Source organism: Cricetulus griseus, chromosome 6, assembly GCF_003668045.3.
Source record: "Cricetulus griseus strain 17A/GY chromosome 6, alternate assembly CriGri-PICRH-1.0, whole genome shotgun sequence".
Classification (NCBI taxonomy): domain Eukaryota; kingdom Metazoa; phylum Chordata; class Mammalia; order Rodentia; family Cricetidae; genus Cricetulus; species Cricetulus griseus.
The window spans coordinates 24,218,456-24,234,544 of NC_048599.1; the positions used below are offsets into that span (position 1 = coordinate 24,218,456).

The 16,089-nt window shown below is 40.7% G+C and overlaps 1 protein-coding gene across 12 annotated transcripts in view; it reads left to right on the top strand.

Moving 5' to 3' along the window:
* Ncoa6 (nuclear receptor coactivator 6) overlaps positions 1 to 16,089 on the top strand; it is an 84,269-nt gene that overhangs the window by 52,975 nt on the left and 15,205 nt on the right. For 11 of the 12 annotated variants that reach the window (XM_035446740.1, XM_035446743.1, XM_027421390.2 and 8 more), the window contains 4 exons: positions 2,181 to 3,297; positions 6,599 to 6,720; positions 9,852 to 12,845; positions 15,709 to 15,777. In XM_035446740.1, coding sequence (XP_035302631.1) covers positions 2,181 to 3,297; positions 6,599 to 6,720; positions 9,852 to 12,845; positions 15,709 to 15,777 — 4,302 coding nt within the window. The remainder of the gene's footprint in view (positions 1 to 2,180; positions 3,298 to 6,598; positions 6,721 to 9,851; positions 12,846 to 15,708; positions 15,778 to 16,089) is intronic. The other variant, XM_027421397.2, reaches the window with a different exon arrangement.

Below are 16,089 nucleotides of genomic sequence, written 5' to 3' on the forward strand. Positions count from 1 at the left end.
TAAGCCCAAATTTCATGTTTCTGGGTTCTTCTGGTTGTTTAGGAACTAAGTAATTTTTTGCCCTTTCTCATTGAAGTAGTTTGAACTAAATTAGCTTAAATTTTTCTGAATTCCAACTTTCATTGTAAATTACTTAAAGAATGAGAAAAGTTATAGAGCCTTCGAGATGTCTCAGCAGGTTAAAGTTCTCTTTCTGGCCTTCCTTGCCAATGGGCATATATATGCCTACACACACATCACATACAGTAATAATAATAAATAAATAAAAATTCAATTTTCTAAGAAATAAAGAACAAGGGACTAGAGAGATGACTCAGTGTTTAAAAAGGCTTTCTACTCTCTTAATTCTCATTGTCCGTGTCAGTGGCTCACAACCTCCTGTATTTCTGGCTTCGGGAAATCTGACACCCTCCTCTGGCTCCATGGACATGAATGTGTCATGCATTCACACAGATACATATGCATTAATTTTTTTTTATTCTTTTTAAAATAATGAGGCTAGGCACAGTGGCACATGCCTTTAATCTTAGCACGTGGGGTGCAAAGGTGGGAGGATCTCGGAGTTCAAGGCCACCTTAGCCAACATAGTTCCAGGACAGCCAAGACTACATGGAGAGACCCTGTCTCAGAAAAGAAAAGAGAATGAGAAAAAAATTGGACTTAATAAATAAAAAGTAAATACTGTCTCTTGAAGGATGAGAGAAGAGTAGGACAGATGATTTGATTTTTCCTGTCTGCCAATGTAAAACTGCATTTCTGAGTTATGTGAGTTAATGTTATAGGAGATTTAAAAATGTATAAAGTTCCTAATTCTTGGGGCTGGAGAGATAGTTCAGTGGTTACGAGCATGAGTTCAGTGGATATATAGCTCAATAGTAGAGTTGTTGCCCAGCATGTAAGTGGCCTTTGTTTTTATTTTTGGTGTTTTGATAAAGGATTTTACTATGTAGCCCAGGCTAGCCTTGAACTTATGACAGTTCTCTTGCCTCAGCCGCTCAGGTGCTAGGATTACAAGCATGGAGCCACTGTGCCCAGCTGAAAAAATTTTAAGCCAAACGTAATAGTTAAAGGCAGCTTGGATCACATTGTTTCAGAGCAACCTGCTATATAGTGCTCTGAAGGTTTACTCAGGTGAACTGTGGGGTAGATTAGATTGGGGGTATAGCTCTAATTGAACACATTGGAGGCCCTGGGTTCAGTCTCCATCACCACCAGTGAGATGTAGGCATAAAGCAGGTAGCTATAAGAAAATCCCAAGGATCCAACAAACAAACAATGCAATAGGCCAAGACCTATTTTAAAGAGAACTTAGAACATGTCCCCTGTGGTCCACAAGGGACTGCCACAGAGTAGGATCACTAAACTTTTAACATCTCCTGTCCACAGCTACCAGATCAGAAGTTTGTCATTTCAGCAGAAAACCTCGTGTTAGGAAATATTGTATATTATCTTCTTTAAAGTACAACATCTAGATTTCACACACATAGTTTTTGAAAAGCATAATTACTTTCCCAAGAAGCATTTTTTAAATGTCTTTACAGTATTCCTGAGTTTTTTTCTGGAAGACACTGGTACATTCTTTGTTTCTCTCACTTACTCATAATAAAGCTCATTTTTAGCCCATGATGGTTTTTGTTAAGGCTTATAACTACATTATTGTGAATAAAATAGTTACAACAGTGGTAATGCTTCATTTAATTTAAAAGTAAACTTTACTTTCCTTTTTTTTTTCTTAAAGATTTATTTATTTATTATGTATACAGTGTTCTGGCTACATGTATACCTGCAGATCAGAGAGGGCACCAGATCTCATTACAGATGGTTGTGAGCCACCATGTGGTTGCTGGGAATTGAGCTCAGGACCTCTGGAAGAGCAGGCAGTGAGTGCTTTTATCCTCTGAGCCATTTCTCCAGCTCCTAAACTTACTTTCTAATGTTATCTTTAAGTTACTATATAAAAGTAAAGATACATTTCTCCTGCTGTATGATCATGAAATATATAAGCAGTTACTTCCATCCTATGTCACACTTCCAGAGTCAAAATACCACACAGAAAATGTGTCAAACAGTACATTTGTGTTGATTATTAGATACATGGATGATGGATGTCTTTCTGAGTAAGGTAGTTTGAGTATCTTAGTAATATGATGATGATGTTTCATTCTTTGTTTTTGTTTAAGGTGGTCAAGGAGCTGGCCCTCCTCAAAACCAGATGCAGGTGTCTCACGGGCCACCAAATATGATGCAATCCAGCCTCATGGGAATTCATGGCAACATAAACAACCAGCAGGCTGGTAGCTCTGGGGTTCCTCAGGTGACCCTGGGCAACATGCAAGGCCAGCCTCAACAGGGCCCACCATCTCAGCTGATGGGCATGCACCAACAGATTGTACCCTCTCAGGGCCAAATGGTCCAGCAACAAGGAACTTTGAACCCTCAGAACCCTATGATCCTTTCAAGGGCCCAGCTTATGCCACAGGGCCAGATGATGGTGAACCCTCAGAACCAAAATCTTGGGCCTTCACCCCAAAGGATGACCCCACCCAAGCAGATGCTTCCCCAGCAGGGCCAACAAATGATGGCACCACATAACCAGATGATGGGGCCTCAGGGGCAAGTTTTGCTCCAACAGAACCCAATGATAGAGCAAATAATGACCAATCAGATGCAGGGGAATAAGCAGCAATTTAACACTCAGAACCAATCCAATGTCATGCCGGGACCAGCACAGATAATGAGGGGACCAACTCCGAACATGCAAGGAAACATGGTGCAATTTACAGGACAGATGTCAGGACAGATGCTATCCCAGCAAGGGCCTGTAAACAGCAGTCCATCTCAGGTTATGGGGATTCAGGGGCAGGTTCTGCGGCCCCCAGGACCCAGCCCACACATGGCCCAGCAGCATGGTGATCCTGCTACTACAGCAAATAATGATGTCAACTTGTCTCAGATGTTGCCTGATGTTAGCATGCAACAAACCAACATGGTCCCCCCACATGTGCAGAGCATGCAGGGAAACAGTGCTTCGGGAAACCACTTCTCAGGCCATGGGATGTCTTTCAATGCACCATTCAGTGGTGCACCCAATGGAAATCAGATGTCTTGTGGTCAAAATCCAGGCTTCCCAGTCAATAAGGATGTAACACTAACAAGTCCATTGTTGGTCAACTTACTGCAAAGTGACATTTCTGCAGGCCATTTTGGTGTAAACAATAAACAAAATAATACGAATGCAAATAAACCGAAGAAGAAGAAACCGCCTCGGAAGAAGAAAAATTGTCAGCAAGATCTAAAGTAGGTTATAATCAGTTAACCTTGAATATTGCTCATTTATTTCTGTCTAGACATTTGTTGATAGAAATTTTTAAACATATTTAAAATTAGAGTTGGGGAATGTGGCTCAGTAGAGTGTCTGTCTACTATGCACAAAATCTGGGCATAAACCAGCCATGGTGGTAGACTCCTGTAACCTGGACTACATGAAACCTTTCTCTAAATTTAGGATAGTACAGTGAGATTGTCTAACAACTATCAGCTTATAGTTTATCTTATCTTCATCTGTACTCTTTTCTATGATCTTTTTATTTACTTTAAGGTAAATTTGCTTTGTAAATATATCAGTGCCACTCTGAATGATAAAGATAGTTCTCTTATATAACCACAAAATAACATTAACATGCCTAGAAAAAAATTTTTTGTTTGAGACAGGGTTTCTCTGTTGTAGCCCTGGATATCCCAGAATTCGATCTGTAGACCAGGCTGGCCTCAAACTCAGAGCCCAACTGCCTGTGCCTCCCAACTGCTGTAACTAAAGGTGTTCGCCACCACCACCCAAAAATTGCTACTTAATAGTTTCCGAATAGTGTTAACATTTTTCTATTTCTTTTTTCTTTTTAGTTTATTTGTTTAAGGATTCAGACAAAATCAGTACCTTACAGTTGGCTGATAGGCCTTTTAATTCTGTAGTCTCAATGGGAATTGTATCTATCAACCTGAAAAGTGACCAGGGCTACCCACTGTCATTCCACAGGGCTCAGACTTCAATGTTATCTTGGCTCTTGGGGAATTTGTGAGACAATATGTATTCATGGAGACACCCTGCCATCTTACAAATGAAAAAAAAATATTTATTCATTTGCATCTGTGCCTTTTCTCTAAAAGTCCCTCATTGTCCCTAAAAACTTAAACCCATGATTGGTCCTGTTAAATCAGTTTCCTTTTCAGTACAAGTTCCGCAGAGGAGCTCTTTCATAAGACACAATAGGAAGGCTAATTGACAATTACATTGCATATCCTAAAACTACATACTCAGTTATGTTTCTGACTTTACTAAATGTTTCCTGAAGGAATATTGTTTGAGGTGGATTTTCAGCCTTTAGTCATAAAACTGGAGTTCAGAGACATTACCAACAGGGCCCGGTGACTAATGAGCATGAAACAGTCTTAGACAAATTGCTACACCAAGTATGGCAACTCACACTTGTTCTCTCAACACCGAGGAAGCTAGCATAGTGAGACCTTGCAGAGAAGGGGGAAAGGCTGGGAATGTAAAGACCAGAGACAGACAGAGAGAAAACTCAAACAAGGGTGCTTTGTTTAAATAAGCTTAAATGTTCAAACTAAAGCCAGCTCCTTTAGCCAAGCCTATAGCATTCTTTGGTTTTAACCTGTTATAGTAACTTGCTGCTTCTTGAGTCTTAAATATTAAAAGCCAGTCATTTTGTGTTAACAACATATATTTTCATGAATTAGACTTAAATACTCTACCTCATTTTTCTTATACCTGATCCTCAGTTAAATTCCTGCTGTTACCAACCTGTCCAGTTAACTTTTTTTTTTATGGTGGTAGATATTTTATTCCCTCTAATAGGCTGGGAGTTAAATTTCGGTTATTCATTTGCTGTCATCATCAACTTTCTCCTAAGAGATCTTAACTGTTTATTCAACATCCTTTTAAAAGGACCTTGCACAGCATCCGGGTTCCTAGGAAAGAGAGACAGTAGGATTAATAGGAAGGTAACCTACCTCCAGTCCTGCTGTTAGCTTACTGTGAAACCTGTTTTATACACTTACGGCTTTTGTTTTCTTATCCATAACAAGAGGGGGACTGGAGCAGATAACTGAATTTGGGTGGATTTTGTTTCTTTCTTTGTTTTAGATATAGTTTTTTCTTTTTTTAAGTGAAGAATACCACAAACTCCTTCTTCGTGCTCTGAAATAGGAACCGAGTGGCACAGCGATTTGGTTGTGCTTAGGACCTGCTAACATGCTGTTAGTTTTGGGGCTTTTCCCTCTGCTTCTATTTTTTTATATGTATGGGTAGTTTGGCTTTGTGTATGTCTGTGCACCAATGCATGAGTGTCTGGTGCCACCAGAGGCCAGAAAAGGATGTCTGGTCTCCTGGATCTGGAGTGACCGGTGGTGTAATTACACTATGGGTGTGCTGGAAATTGAACCTGGATCCTCTGGAAGAACGGCCAGTGCTCATGACCTCTGAGCCATCCTTCCAGCCCTGTTGCTGCTGCTGCTGCTGCTGCTGCTGCTGTTAAAGGCATTGTGTGGTTTATAAAACAATATAGAGTGTAATGGGACAAAATACTATCTAAAAGTGGATGACTGTAATCAGATCAAAGGAAACTAAGGAAGGAAAGAAAGGTACAACTGGGAATAAGAAACAAACCAAATGAAGAATGTAAGCACAGGCTGGAGAAGTGGCTCAGAGGTTAAGAGCATTAACTGGTCTTCTAGAGGTCCTGAGTTCAATTCCCAGAAACCACACTGTATACATAATAAATAAATAATTCTTTTAAAAAATATTTTTTAAAAAAGAATGTAAACACTATATGGATCTTAAGCCAGGCAGTGGTGACACACACCTTTAATCCCAGCACTTGGAAGGCAGAAGTAGATAGATCTCTGTGAGTTCGAGACCAGCCTGCTGGTCTACAGAGGAAGTTCCGGGACAGCCAGGGCTACACAGAGAAACGCTGTCTCAATAAATAAATAAATAAATAAATAAATAAATAAATAAATAAATGAATAAAGTGGATGTTAGCAGGAAAAACATTTTCATTTTTTTCCTTTCCAGCTAAAATTCTAAGTTACAAAAAGAATTCTAATTCCAGTGGTTATGTCGATAAGTCTTCCTTCTATAGCAAAGCTTAGTAACTTTGTTGTGGTATTCTCCACCTTTCTTCTGAATACTGTTTTTACCAGTTCTACCTTACAGCTGTTGAGTCATTGGCACCTGGTTTTAAGTTAATGGCCACACTGAATACTTGTTTTGCAGGAATAGCACTTCAGGATATTGGTAGCTCAAACTCCTCATCAGTCATTGAAACACCTAAAAGTGTGTCATTATATGAAACATTGTGTCAGGAATTAGAGGGAAACACTGTTTAAGTACAATGCTAAGAGTAAGTAAATTTTAAGGGTTAATGAAATGGCTAGTTTACTCTTAGGTCAATATTGAGTATCCAGACTAGAAAGATTATGATAAGAATGATATGTAAACATATTGTAGTTGTAGGTAGGAAGAGGTTGAGCTAGGTTCATGTATTACTTATACAACTTACTTGATTTGTGCTACTTTTAGCACCCAAGATAATCGTCCGGCTGGTCTAGAGGAAGCTGATCAACAGTCATTACCTGGAGAACAAGGAATCAATTTGGACAACACAGGCCCTAAACTTCCAGAATTTTCAAACCGGCCACCAGGTAATAAAATATTAGCTAAAATCACATGCTTTGCATTGCATATATACCTTTACAAGGCTTCTTTCTCATCAAGGAAACAACAGTGCTTTGCCTACTAACTAGTCTGCTTCTGAACTTTAAGCTCTGCATTGGTATTTAAGTAAGTAATTCGAGTATAACTTCTGTGGGCACACATGTAAATTCACATGTAAATGCACACCTGCTTAATTGGCTTCATTATAAATCCTCAAATCAAACTGAATGGAAAGTGCCTTTTTTTGATCAGCATTGTAGTTCCAGTTGGCATCAGAATAAAATATAATAACATAGACAACTTTTCACTATATCCTGCTTGCCTGCAATTCTTACTTCCTTTGACTTTCTCAAAGCAGAGAGCTATTACCAGGATTTAAAACAAGATGACTTTTTTAATAAAATTTTTATTGTGATTCTTTAAAACATAAGCAGAATATGAAAAATAGCAAAATACATGCCCGTGTGACTATTGTCAGCTTAATAGCAGCTCATAAATGAATAGTGCCAGTAGTATTGAAGCCTCTTCTTTGATTATAGAATGTTTTCTTTTAAATGTTAAAGGATGAAAACCTAAAATTCATTCTTCTCAACCCAGGTATTACGGAACCAAAACCAGATACCACAATATCTCTATACTTGTTTTTTTCTTGGCCTAAACAATGACATAAGTTTATTCCAGAATAACAAAGTTTCACAAGCTCTCTCCTATGAATGTAAAGAGTTAATTTGGCAGGCCTGAACTACAAAAAAAGAGTTCCAGAACAACCAGGGATACACAGAGAAACCTTGTCTCATAAAACCAAAGGGGGGAAAAGAGTTAATGCTTTGTTTCTTTCTCCTGAGTAATTTCACCTCCTTTTTGGCATATTAAAAGTGATAATATTTTTCAGGCTAACCTTTAATCTACGTTTAATCATATTTTTTCAAAGGACATCTATCATGATGTCAAGACTAGATGTTACTTATTACAAATTGTTTAGCATACTACAGTTGTCACTAGTGAGCCACAGCAGCACTGTTGAAGCTAGGTAGTCTCTAGTCCTTAGTGAGTATGTTCAGAAGACATTGTGAACAGAAAGGTACGTCCCATCAGGCATATCTGAACTCTTGTGTGGATTCCAGAATTCCTTCAGACATTTATTTCCTCCTTTCTGCAAACTGGAAACCTGCAAGCTGAATTTGGCCTTTAATGAATTTGAATTGCTATTGGTGTCTAAACAAATAACCTTCGTTTGATGTTAGAAACAGGCGATTGCTCTGCAGTTGGGCAGTGTCCATAGGACCCTGCTGGTTTATGCAGCCTAACTTCTCGTCTTTACTGCCGCCTGGCCCCTAAAGGCATCAAGGCTTTGTATGCCTTGACTAACAAATATAGTTATTGATTGTGTTATGGGGCATGTGTGTACCTGACTTTCCCTCTCAACCCCAATCTGCCTTACTATCACTAAGCTCCCTGGGGCTATTTCCTCTAGCTTTTGGGCCCTTTAAGCCTTTAGCTCTGACTTTTGAGAGGCTGCCATGTCATCTCTATTGCTATCTTTGGTATTTACTGTGCTGTCTGATAAACTCATTTTAAAGATGAGAAGCATCTGTGTTATAGCCCTGACACAAACGAACTTCTTCAGAAATTACAATTTTCTTAATGTAGGAACCCCAGACTATATAGGAACCCATTGTGTTTGATCTGTTGGAATGCCAGATTTATAAATGTCAAGAAGTTACTCGGGCCTAAAACATAACAAAACCAAAAAAAAAAAAAAAAAGTTTTAAAGAAAATCTTCAAAATTGAGCCAGGTGTGGTGGCACACGCCTGTCTATATTCTGCAGGGTGGAGGCAGGAGGGTTAGCAGTTCAAGATCATACTCAGCTACATAATGAGTTTAAGGTCATCCTGGGATACTTGGGACCCTGTCACCAAAAAACAAGACAAAAAAATAAATAAAATAAAAAACAACTTCAGAACTGGATCCTGCCCATTGGTACCATGGAAATCTTTGACTAGAAGACAGTGACTCTGTTGATCAGAGTCTGACCAAAGCATTTGGTAGCTCTGAGAAAATCTTGGCCCAGAATTTCTACCAGCTGCCAGAGCCAGTTATTCATGTCTTATACTTTCTGGAAACCTTCCAAATTATTTTTCATGCAACAATGGAATAAATATAATTATGGAATCACATCCCCAACATGTGCCCACGTTCCCACACTGAACCACCTTTATTCTTGGTTTAATTGAATCTTCCTTCTCTTTATACTGATTGTATAAGATTTTCATTCAGAAATTTCAAGTAAACCATCACAAAAGAATCATATAGATGTTGTCTTCTGCAAATCTAGAAGGCATTGTTTCTCAAAGTTCTTGTCCCCAAATTATTTTTTAATCCTGAGGTCTATGCTTCTGACTTATTTATTCTCCAATTGTGGATTCATGAAAAATACTTTTCCAAATAAAGATTTTTATATACGAAAGTAAATAGAGTTGAATATGCATAAAAACTTTAGTGCTTCATTTTATTTCAACATAATAATCAGCCCCTACCTACTGCTCTCTTTAGTAAACTGTTGCAACCTGGGGGCAATACAGTACATTCAGTTTCCCCCAGAGGATGGAGCCCAAAGGATACAGCATAGTATATGGAGATCGTGGACTCAATACTAGAATTATATCTTTTACTTTTATTAAAGGAACAAAAAGGCTGTTTTCATCAAAACCAAATTTTGAGAAAAACAAGTCCTCTGCTACGAGAAAAATCGATTTCTAAATATGTTATTTCATACACACAGTGAATTACTGATTATTTCTACCTGAGACCTAAATACTGGGCAACCAGCCCTTTGCTGTTGATAGGGTTTTTCTCATTTATAGTGCATAATACAGTCTTAATGCAGTAATGCTTCATTCACAACGTAAACACCAAGGGGCTTCGTGTTCTTAATGCTTTGCTTTTTGCCTCCTTAAGCAGTGTGAACCCTTGCTTGTGTCAGACAATGGGAACAGCATGCCTGAGCTGTTTGTGCGCAGTCTGCTACCTATGAGTACTGCTTAGCTACACTCTAAAGGTAGCAAAGTTTTCTTGCTGAAAAATCTAACTTCCCTGATTTTGGGGGGCTTGTTTTAGGTTATCCTACTCAACCAGTTGAACAGAGGCCACTGCAACAGATGCCTCCTCAACTCATGCAGCATGTGGCACCCCCACCACAGCCACCACAGCAGCAGCCACAACCACAACTGCCTCAGCAGCAGCAGCAACAGCCACCACCACCACCTAGTCAGCCACAGTCTCAGCAACATCAGCAGCAGCAGCAACAAATGATGATGATGCTCATGATGCAGCAAGACCCTAAATCCATTAGGCTTCCAGTCTCCCAAAATGTCCACCCTCCACGGGGTCCTCTGAACCCAGACTCCCAGAGAATGCCCGTGCAGCAGAGTGGCAATGTACCTGTTATGGTTAGCTTGCAAGGACCTGCCTCTGTGCCACCATCACCTGATAAACAAAGAATCCCAATGTCTGTGAATACTCCATTGGGAAGTAATTCGAGGAAAATGGTATACCAGGAGAACCCACAGAATTCTTCTAGCTCTCCACTAGCAGAGTTGTCCTCACTTCCTGAAGCTAGTGGCAATGAAGTACCATCTGTTTCAGGAGGCCCAAATAACATGCCGTCACATTTAGTAGTTTCTCAGAATCAGTTAATGATGACAGGGCCCAAACCTGGACCATCTCCCCTTTCAGCAACTCAAGGTGCAACTCCCCAGCAACCTCCTGTAAATTCTTTGCCTAGCTCCCATGGCCACCACTTTCCAAATGTTGCTGCACCAACCCAGACATCTAGGCCTAAAACTCCAAACAGAGCCAGCCCCAGACCCTATTATCCTCAGACACCCAACAACCGCCCTCCCAGTACAGAACCTTCAGAAATAAGTCTGTCACCAGAAAGACTCAATGCCTCCATAGCAGGACTCTTCCCTCCACAGATTAATATTCCTTTACCTCCCAGGCCAAATTTAAATAGGGGCTTTGATCAACAGGGTTTAAATCCAACAACTCTGAAAGCCATCGGGCAAGCACCTTCAAATCTTACCATAAATAATCCTCCTAACTTTGCTGCCCCACAAGCTCATAAATTAGATTCTGTGGTGGTGAATTCTGGAAAACAGTCTAATCCTGGAACAACAAAACGGGCAAGTCCAAGTAACAGTCGCAGGTCTAGTCCAGGGTCCAGTAGGAAAACTACCCCAAGTCCTGGAAGGCAAAATTCAAAAGCCCCAAAACTTACTCTGGCTTCTCAACCAAGCACAACCCTGTTGCAGAACATGGAACTGCCTAGAAATGTATTGGTCTCCCCCACTCCAATTGCTAATCCCACTTTATCTGGAAGCTTTCCTAACAATAGTGGGCTTAATCCTCAGAATCCCAGCGTGCCTGTGCCTGTGCCTGCAGTGGGGGCTGTTCTTGAGGATAACAAAGAGAGTTTGAACGTTCCTCAGGACAATGATTGCCAGAATTCCCAGGGTAGGAAGGAGCAGGTAAATGTTGAGCTGAAAGTAGTCCCTATCCAAGAAGCTAAAATGGTTGTCCCTGAAGATCAGTCCAAAAAAGATGGGCAACCTTTGGATGCTAACAAACTCCCCAGTGTTGAAGAGAACAAAAATTTGATGTCTCCTGCCATGAGAGAAGCACCAACATCATTAAGCCAACTTCTTGACAACTCTGGAGCTCCTAATGTGACCATTAAACCCCCTGGGCTTACAGATCTGGAAGTAGCACCTCCAGTAGTTTCAGGGGAAGACCTCAAAAAAGCATCTGTCATTCCCACACTGCAGGATCCGCCTTCTAAAGAGCCCTCTAATTCCTTAAACTTACCTCACAGTAATGAGCCGTGTTCAACCCTTGCGCATCCAGAATTGAGTGAGGTCAGCTCTAATGTTGCACCAAGCATCCCTCCAGTAATGTCAAGGCCTGTCAGCTCTTCCTCCATTTCTACTCCTTTGCCCCCAAACCAAATAACTGTATTTGTTACTTCCAATCCCATAACCACTTCATCTAACACATCAGCAGCCCTGCCAACAAACTTGCATTCTGCCTTGATGTCAACAGTTGTCACAATGCCCAACGTGGGTAACAAAGTTATGGTTTCTGAGGGACAGTCCGCTGCTCAATCTAATGCCCGGCCTCAGTTCATTACACCTGTCTTTATCAATTCATCTTCAATTATTCAGGTTATGAAAGGATCACAGCCAAGCACAATTCCTGCAACCCCATTGACAACCAACAGTGGCCTGATGCCTCCCTCCGTCGCAGTTGTTGGACCTTTACACATACCTCAAAACATAAAATTTTCTTCAGCTCCTGTAGCACCTAATGTTCCCTCCAGCAGTCCTGCTCCAAACATACAGACAGGCCGGCCGTTGGTCCTTAGCTCACGTGCCACTCCTGTTCAGCTGCCTTCCCCTCCTTGTACATCCTCTCCAGTCGTCGCTCCTAATTCTTCTATCCAGCAAGTAAAAGAATTAAATCCAGATGAGGCTAGTCCTCAGATGAACACCTCAGCAGATCAGAGCACTCTGCTCTCTTCACAGTCCACCACAGTAGTTTCTCCCCTTTTGACCAATAGTCCAGGCTCCTCTGCCAATCGGCGAAGCCCGGTCTCATCCACTAAGGGCAAAGGAAAAGTGGACAAAATTGGCCAGATTTTGCTGACCAAGGCTTGTAAGAAAGTTACAGGCTCTCTGGAAAAAGGGGAAGAACAGTATGGTGCAGATGGAGAGACTGAAGGCCCAGGGCTAGAGACCACAACTCCTGGGCTAATGGGAACAGAGCAGTGCTCCACAGAGCTGGACAGTAAAACCCCAACACCCTCAGCACCCACGCTACTAAAAATGACCTCTAGCCCCATGGGCCCAAGCTCCACCTCAACAGGACCCATCTTACCTGGCGGTGCTCTCCCAACCAGTGTACGCTCAATAGTAACCACACTGGTACCCTCTGAGCTCATCTCCACAGCGCCAACCACAAAAGGCAATCATGGTGGCGTAGCATCTGAGCCACTTGCAGGTGGCCTAGTGGAAGAGAAGGTGGGACCTCATCCAGAGCTTCTACCCAGCATAGGTATGTACTTGAGCTTGGCATCAGCTCCTCAGGTCAGGGTTTTGTTGACCTGTCCCACAAAAGAGAAAGCATGAGCCCTTTTCTGCTTAGAGGAAGAAAAATGGCCATAGTTGTAGATTTACTTACTGAAAGTACATTGAAAAATATGCTTTTAAATCCCATATTCAGTTTATATTCATTAACATGGTTCCTTCCTAGCTTCTGAACTGATGACGTGTTTCATTTTCGTGTGTGTGTGTGTGTGTGTGTGTGTGTGTGTGTGTGTGTGTGTGTGTGTGTGTGTGTAAAAGCATTTTCATACACACTATCTCACATCATCTTATACCAGTCATGTGATGTAAACTTACTCCTTCCTCTGGGTAAAAAGATTGAAGCTCAGAAATGTTTACTATTTATTGAGCCTATACTGTAAGTCTCCAGCCTGGCATGGTCCCTTGGGTGTACACAGCGACTTCTCATCATGAAGACTTACTTGTTCTCTTTGCCTTGTTCTCATACTAATTCAAGGACCTTTCTGTTTGGGCTGCTCCAAAAAAGCTTACCAGAAAACCAGGTTTCGTGATCTAAGTTGTGAAGAGTCAGATAGGCTTGAGTTGGTAACTGTACCAGCATTTGCTAGCTCAATGGACTGGGGCAAGTTTCACTTTCCTCCTTTGTAATGTGGAGACAATAATAGTTACAAGATTTCAGTGAGGTAATGCATGTGATGTGCTTAGCACAGGACCTAAAACACAGTTCATATGTTATTTCCCATTTCCTTTGGACATGATCTCTTTGTAAATTCCATTAATGGACGTCTAGTTCAGGTTATTTCCTGTGTACTGCAGAGGGAGTTAATACTGGAAGCACAAGTGTCCTTACAGCTTCTTTCTCCTTTGAGGCTCAAATGATGCAGAAGTTCCACATTCTTAAAGACAGGTCAGTCTTAATGGTACCCATAGCTGGGAGGCCTCTGTCATATCTAAGCCAGCTAATAATATCTCTTTTATTTATGCAGCTAAAATACTTTGAGTGCCTGCCAATTAGGAGGAGGAACAGAAATAGAGGTTATGATCAGAGTTCAAATTTTAACACCATTGGTTGCCAGTTACAACCTAGTGAGTTCCATGAACTTCACCTGTAAAGTGGAAATTGTAATTCTGCCTCCCAGGATATGTAGGATTCAGTGGGAACTTGACTATCAAGTGGAATTTGACTATCAAGTGCCAGCATGCTGGCTCTGACAGCTCTGGTAGCCTTCCTTCCCTTCTTTCCCCTGCTTACCTCAATGTTAGAGATAGATACAGGGAAGAGTGAAGGCCTGCAAAGAATCCTTATAGGAGAAAGGGACTCTGCTGGACAGTGTTTCCAGTTTGAATTTTGTTGATAAGAATTTTAAAGAAAGCTGGGCATGGTGGTGCATGTATATAATCACAGCACTTGGGGGGAGGAGGTAGGACTATCAAGAGCAGGGCCATCCTCAGCTACATACTGAGTTTGAGGCCAAACTAAGCTATGCAAGACCTTGTCTAAACCAGAAGAAATTAGTGTGGTGTAAGTGTATTCTCTGCTACTAAATATTTCCATTTCTGTTACCATTCAGGGAACTTGTCCCTCTGATACTAAGAGAATAACGATGAAGTAACTAGAAAATAATTTTTATTTGGATCACAAATAATAATAAACATGTAACCTTTAGGGAGATGAACTAGCAATTAGAAAGGGTTCAGTTTTAATTAAGACCACCTACTTTGTTTATAATAGTTGGTTCTATTCCTTTCCAAGGGACTTCTGTGCTTTTGTCTTGAAAATGTGCGAAACCAATCTTAAGCTAAATAGATGTTAAGGTACAGCTTTAAGCCTCATCAGAGAAGCATGCAAAATAAATTTTGACTACTAAACAGAGAGAAATCTACAAAATTTAGTTTCCACCAAAGGGTGTAACTTATTCTTGTAGTTTGTCATAAGTTTTATTAGGCTGAATTGTTAAGATGAGAGGCCACACCTTTGACAGATCTGGCAAACCTGAGCCTTAAATCCTTACTGAGTGATCCAGGAAGGTTCTATTCTAGAATGTATTGTGTATTCTAGTTCTTAAATACCTGTCTTTCAAAGACTAATTTCTATCTTTAACATTCTTTTACATTTTCAGCCTAGAATATTCTTTTGCTTTGGATCCCCATGGCACTTTATACTTTTATGTGTCTCTTTCCATATAACATAAAGAGTGCAGTGTACTACATGTACTTAACTTCAATACTAGGCTGAATTTCTGGTGTGCAAAAAGATGGAATCTCTGAGGGTGCCTGGCACAGTGTCTTGCCCCTAGAAAGTTTTTTAAACTATTTTTTAGAAAAGTAAATAATACTGTATTGATTTATTCATTAGATATAAATTTATTGTCTGTTTTATGTCTATTACCTTTGCTAGATGCTGTAGAAAAGTACAGAATTGTGTGTTTTATTAATCAAGGAGAGTGTAGTCTCTAGAGGGGTAAGTCAGAAGTTTTCAAATGTTGAGGTGATTGGTATATTCATTCTAAAAATAGCTAGGTTGCTTACTAAAACAGTTTTTAAGTTTAAGACCAAACTGAGGAAACTCAGTAAGACCCTGTCTGAAAACAAAAAAAAAAGGGGGGGGTCCTGACCTGAAATTGTGGTTACTATTGTTGCCATTCCATCCCCTTCCTGGTTCTTTATATCTGCACAAAGGAGGAACAAACCCTGGAGTGGCAATCCTTGTTGCTGAGTGTTAGTTCAGTTGCTTTGTTACGGTACTGCCTTTTAAGAACATGGTGGCTGCAGGGACTTAGTAACTTGGTTAATGCTTTCTGGTTTAGTTAGAAAAAAAAGTAAAAGACTTATTTGTTTGTTTCTTGCCTCAGCCCCTTCACAGACTTTAGTCCCAAAGGAGACTCCAGCCACAGCACTGCAGGGGCCTGTTGCCAGACCAGGTAAGGCACTATCTAGAGTATCTTCTTTGAGTGAGATGGGTTACATGTGTAGGAATCAGTGTGTCCTCAGTGTCACATGTTCTCATGCCAGTAAGTACCTGGGACTGTCTTACCTATTTGTTTCCAAGCCAGTTTGAGTTGGGTGGGAGAACTTGCGTAGTACTTTTCCCAACTGGCTTGTTCATTTTCACATTTGTTGTGTTAGCCAGAAAGCTCAAGAAAGGCATCTCTTTGCTCATTGTCTGTCTGTCATCCTACCTTGAGTTGTTTCCCCTGTTCCATGACCCTGCTACCCTTGGCTGGCAGCCAGCC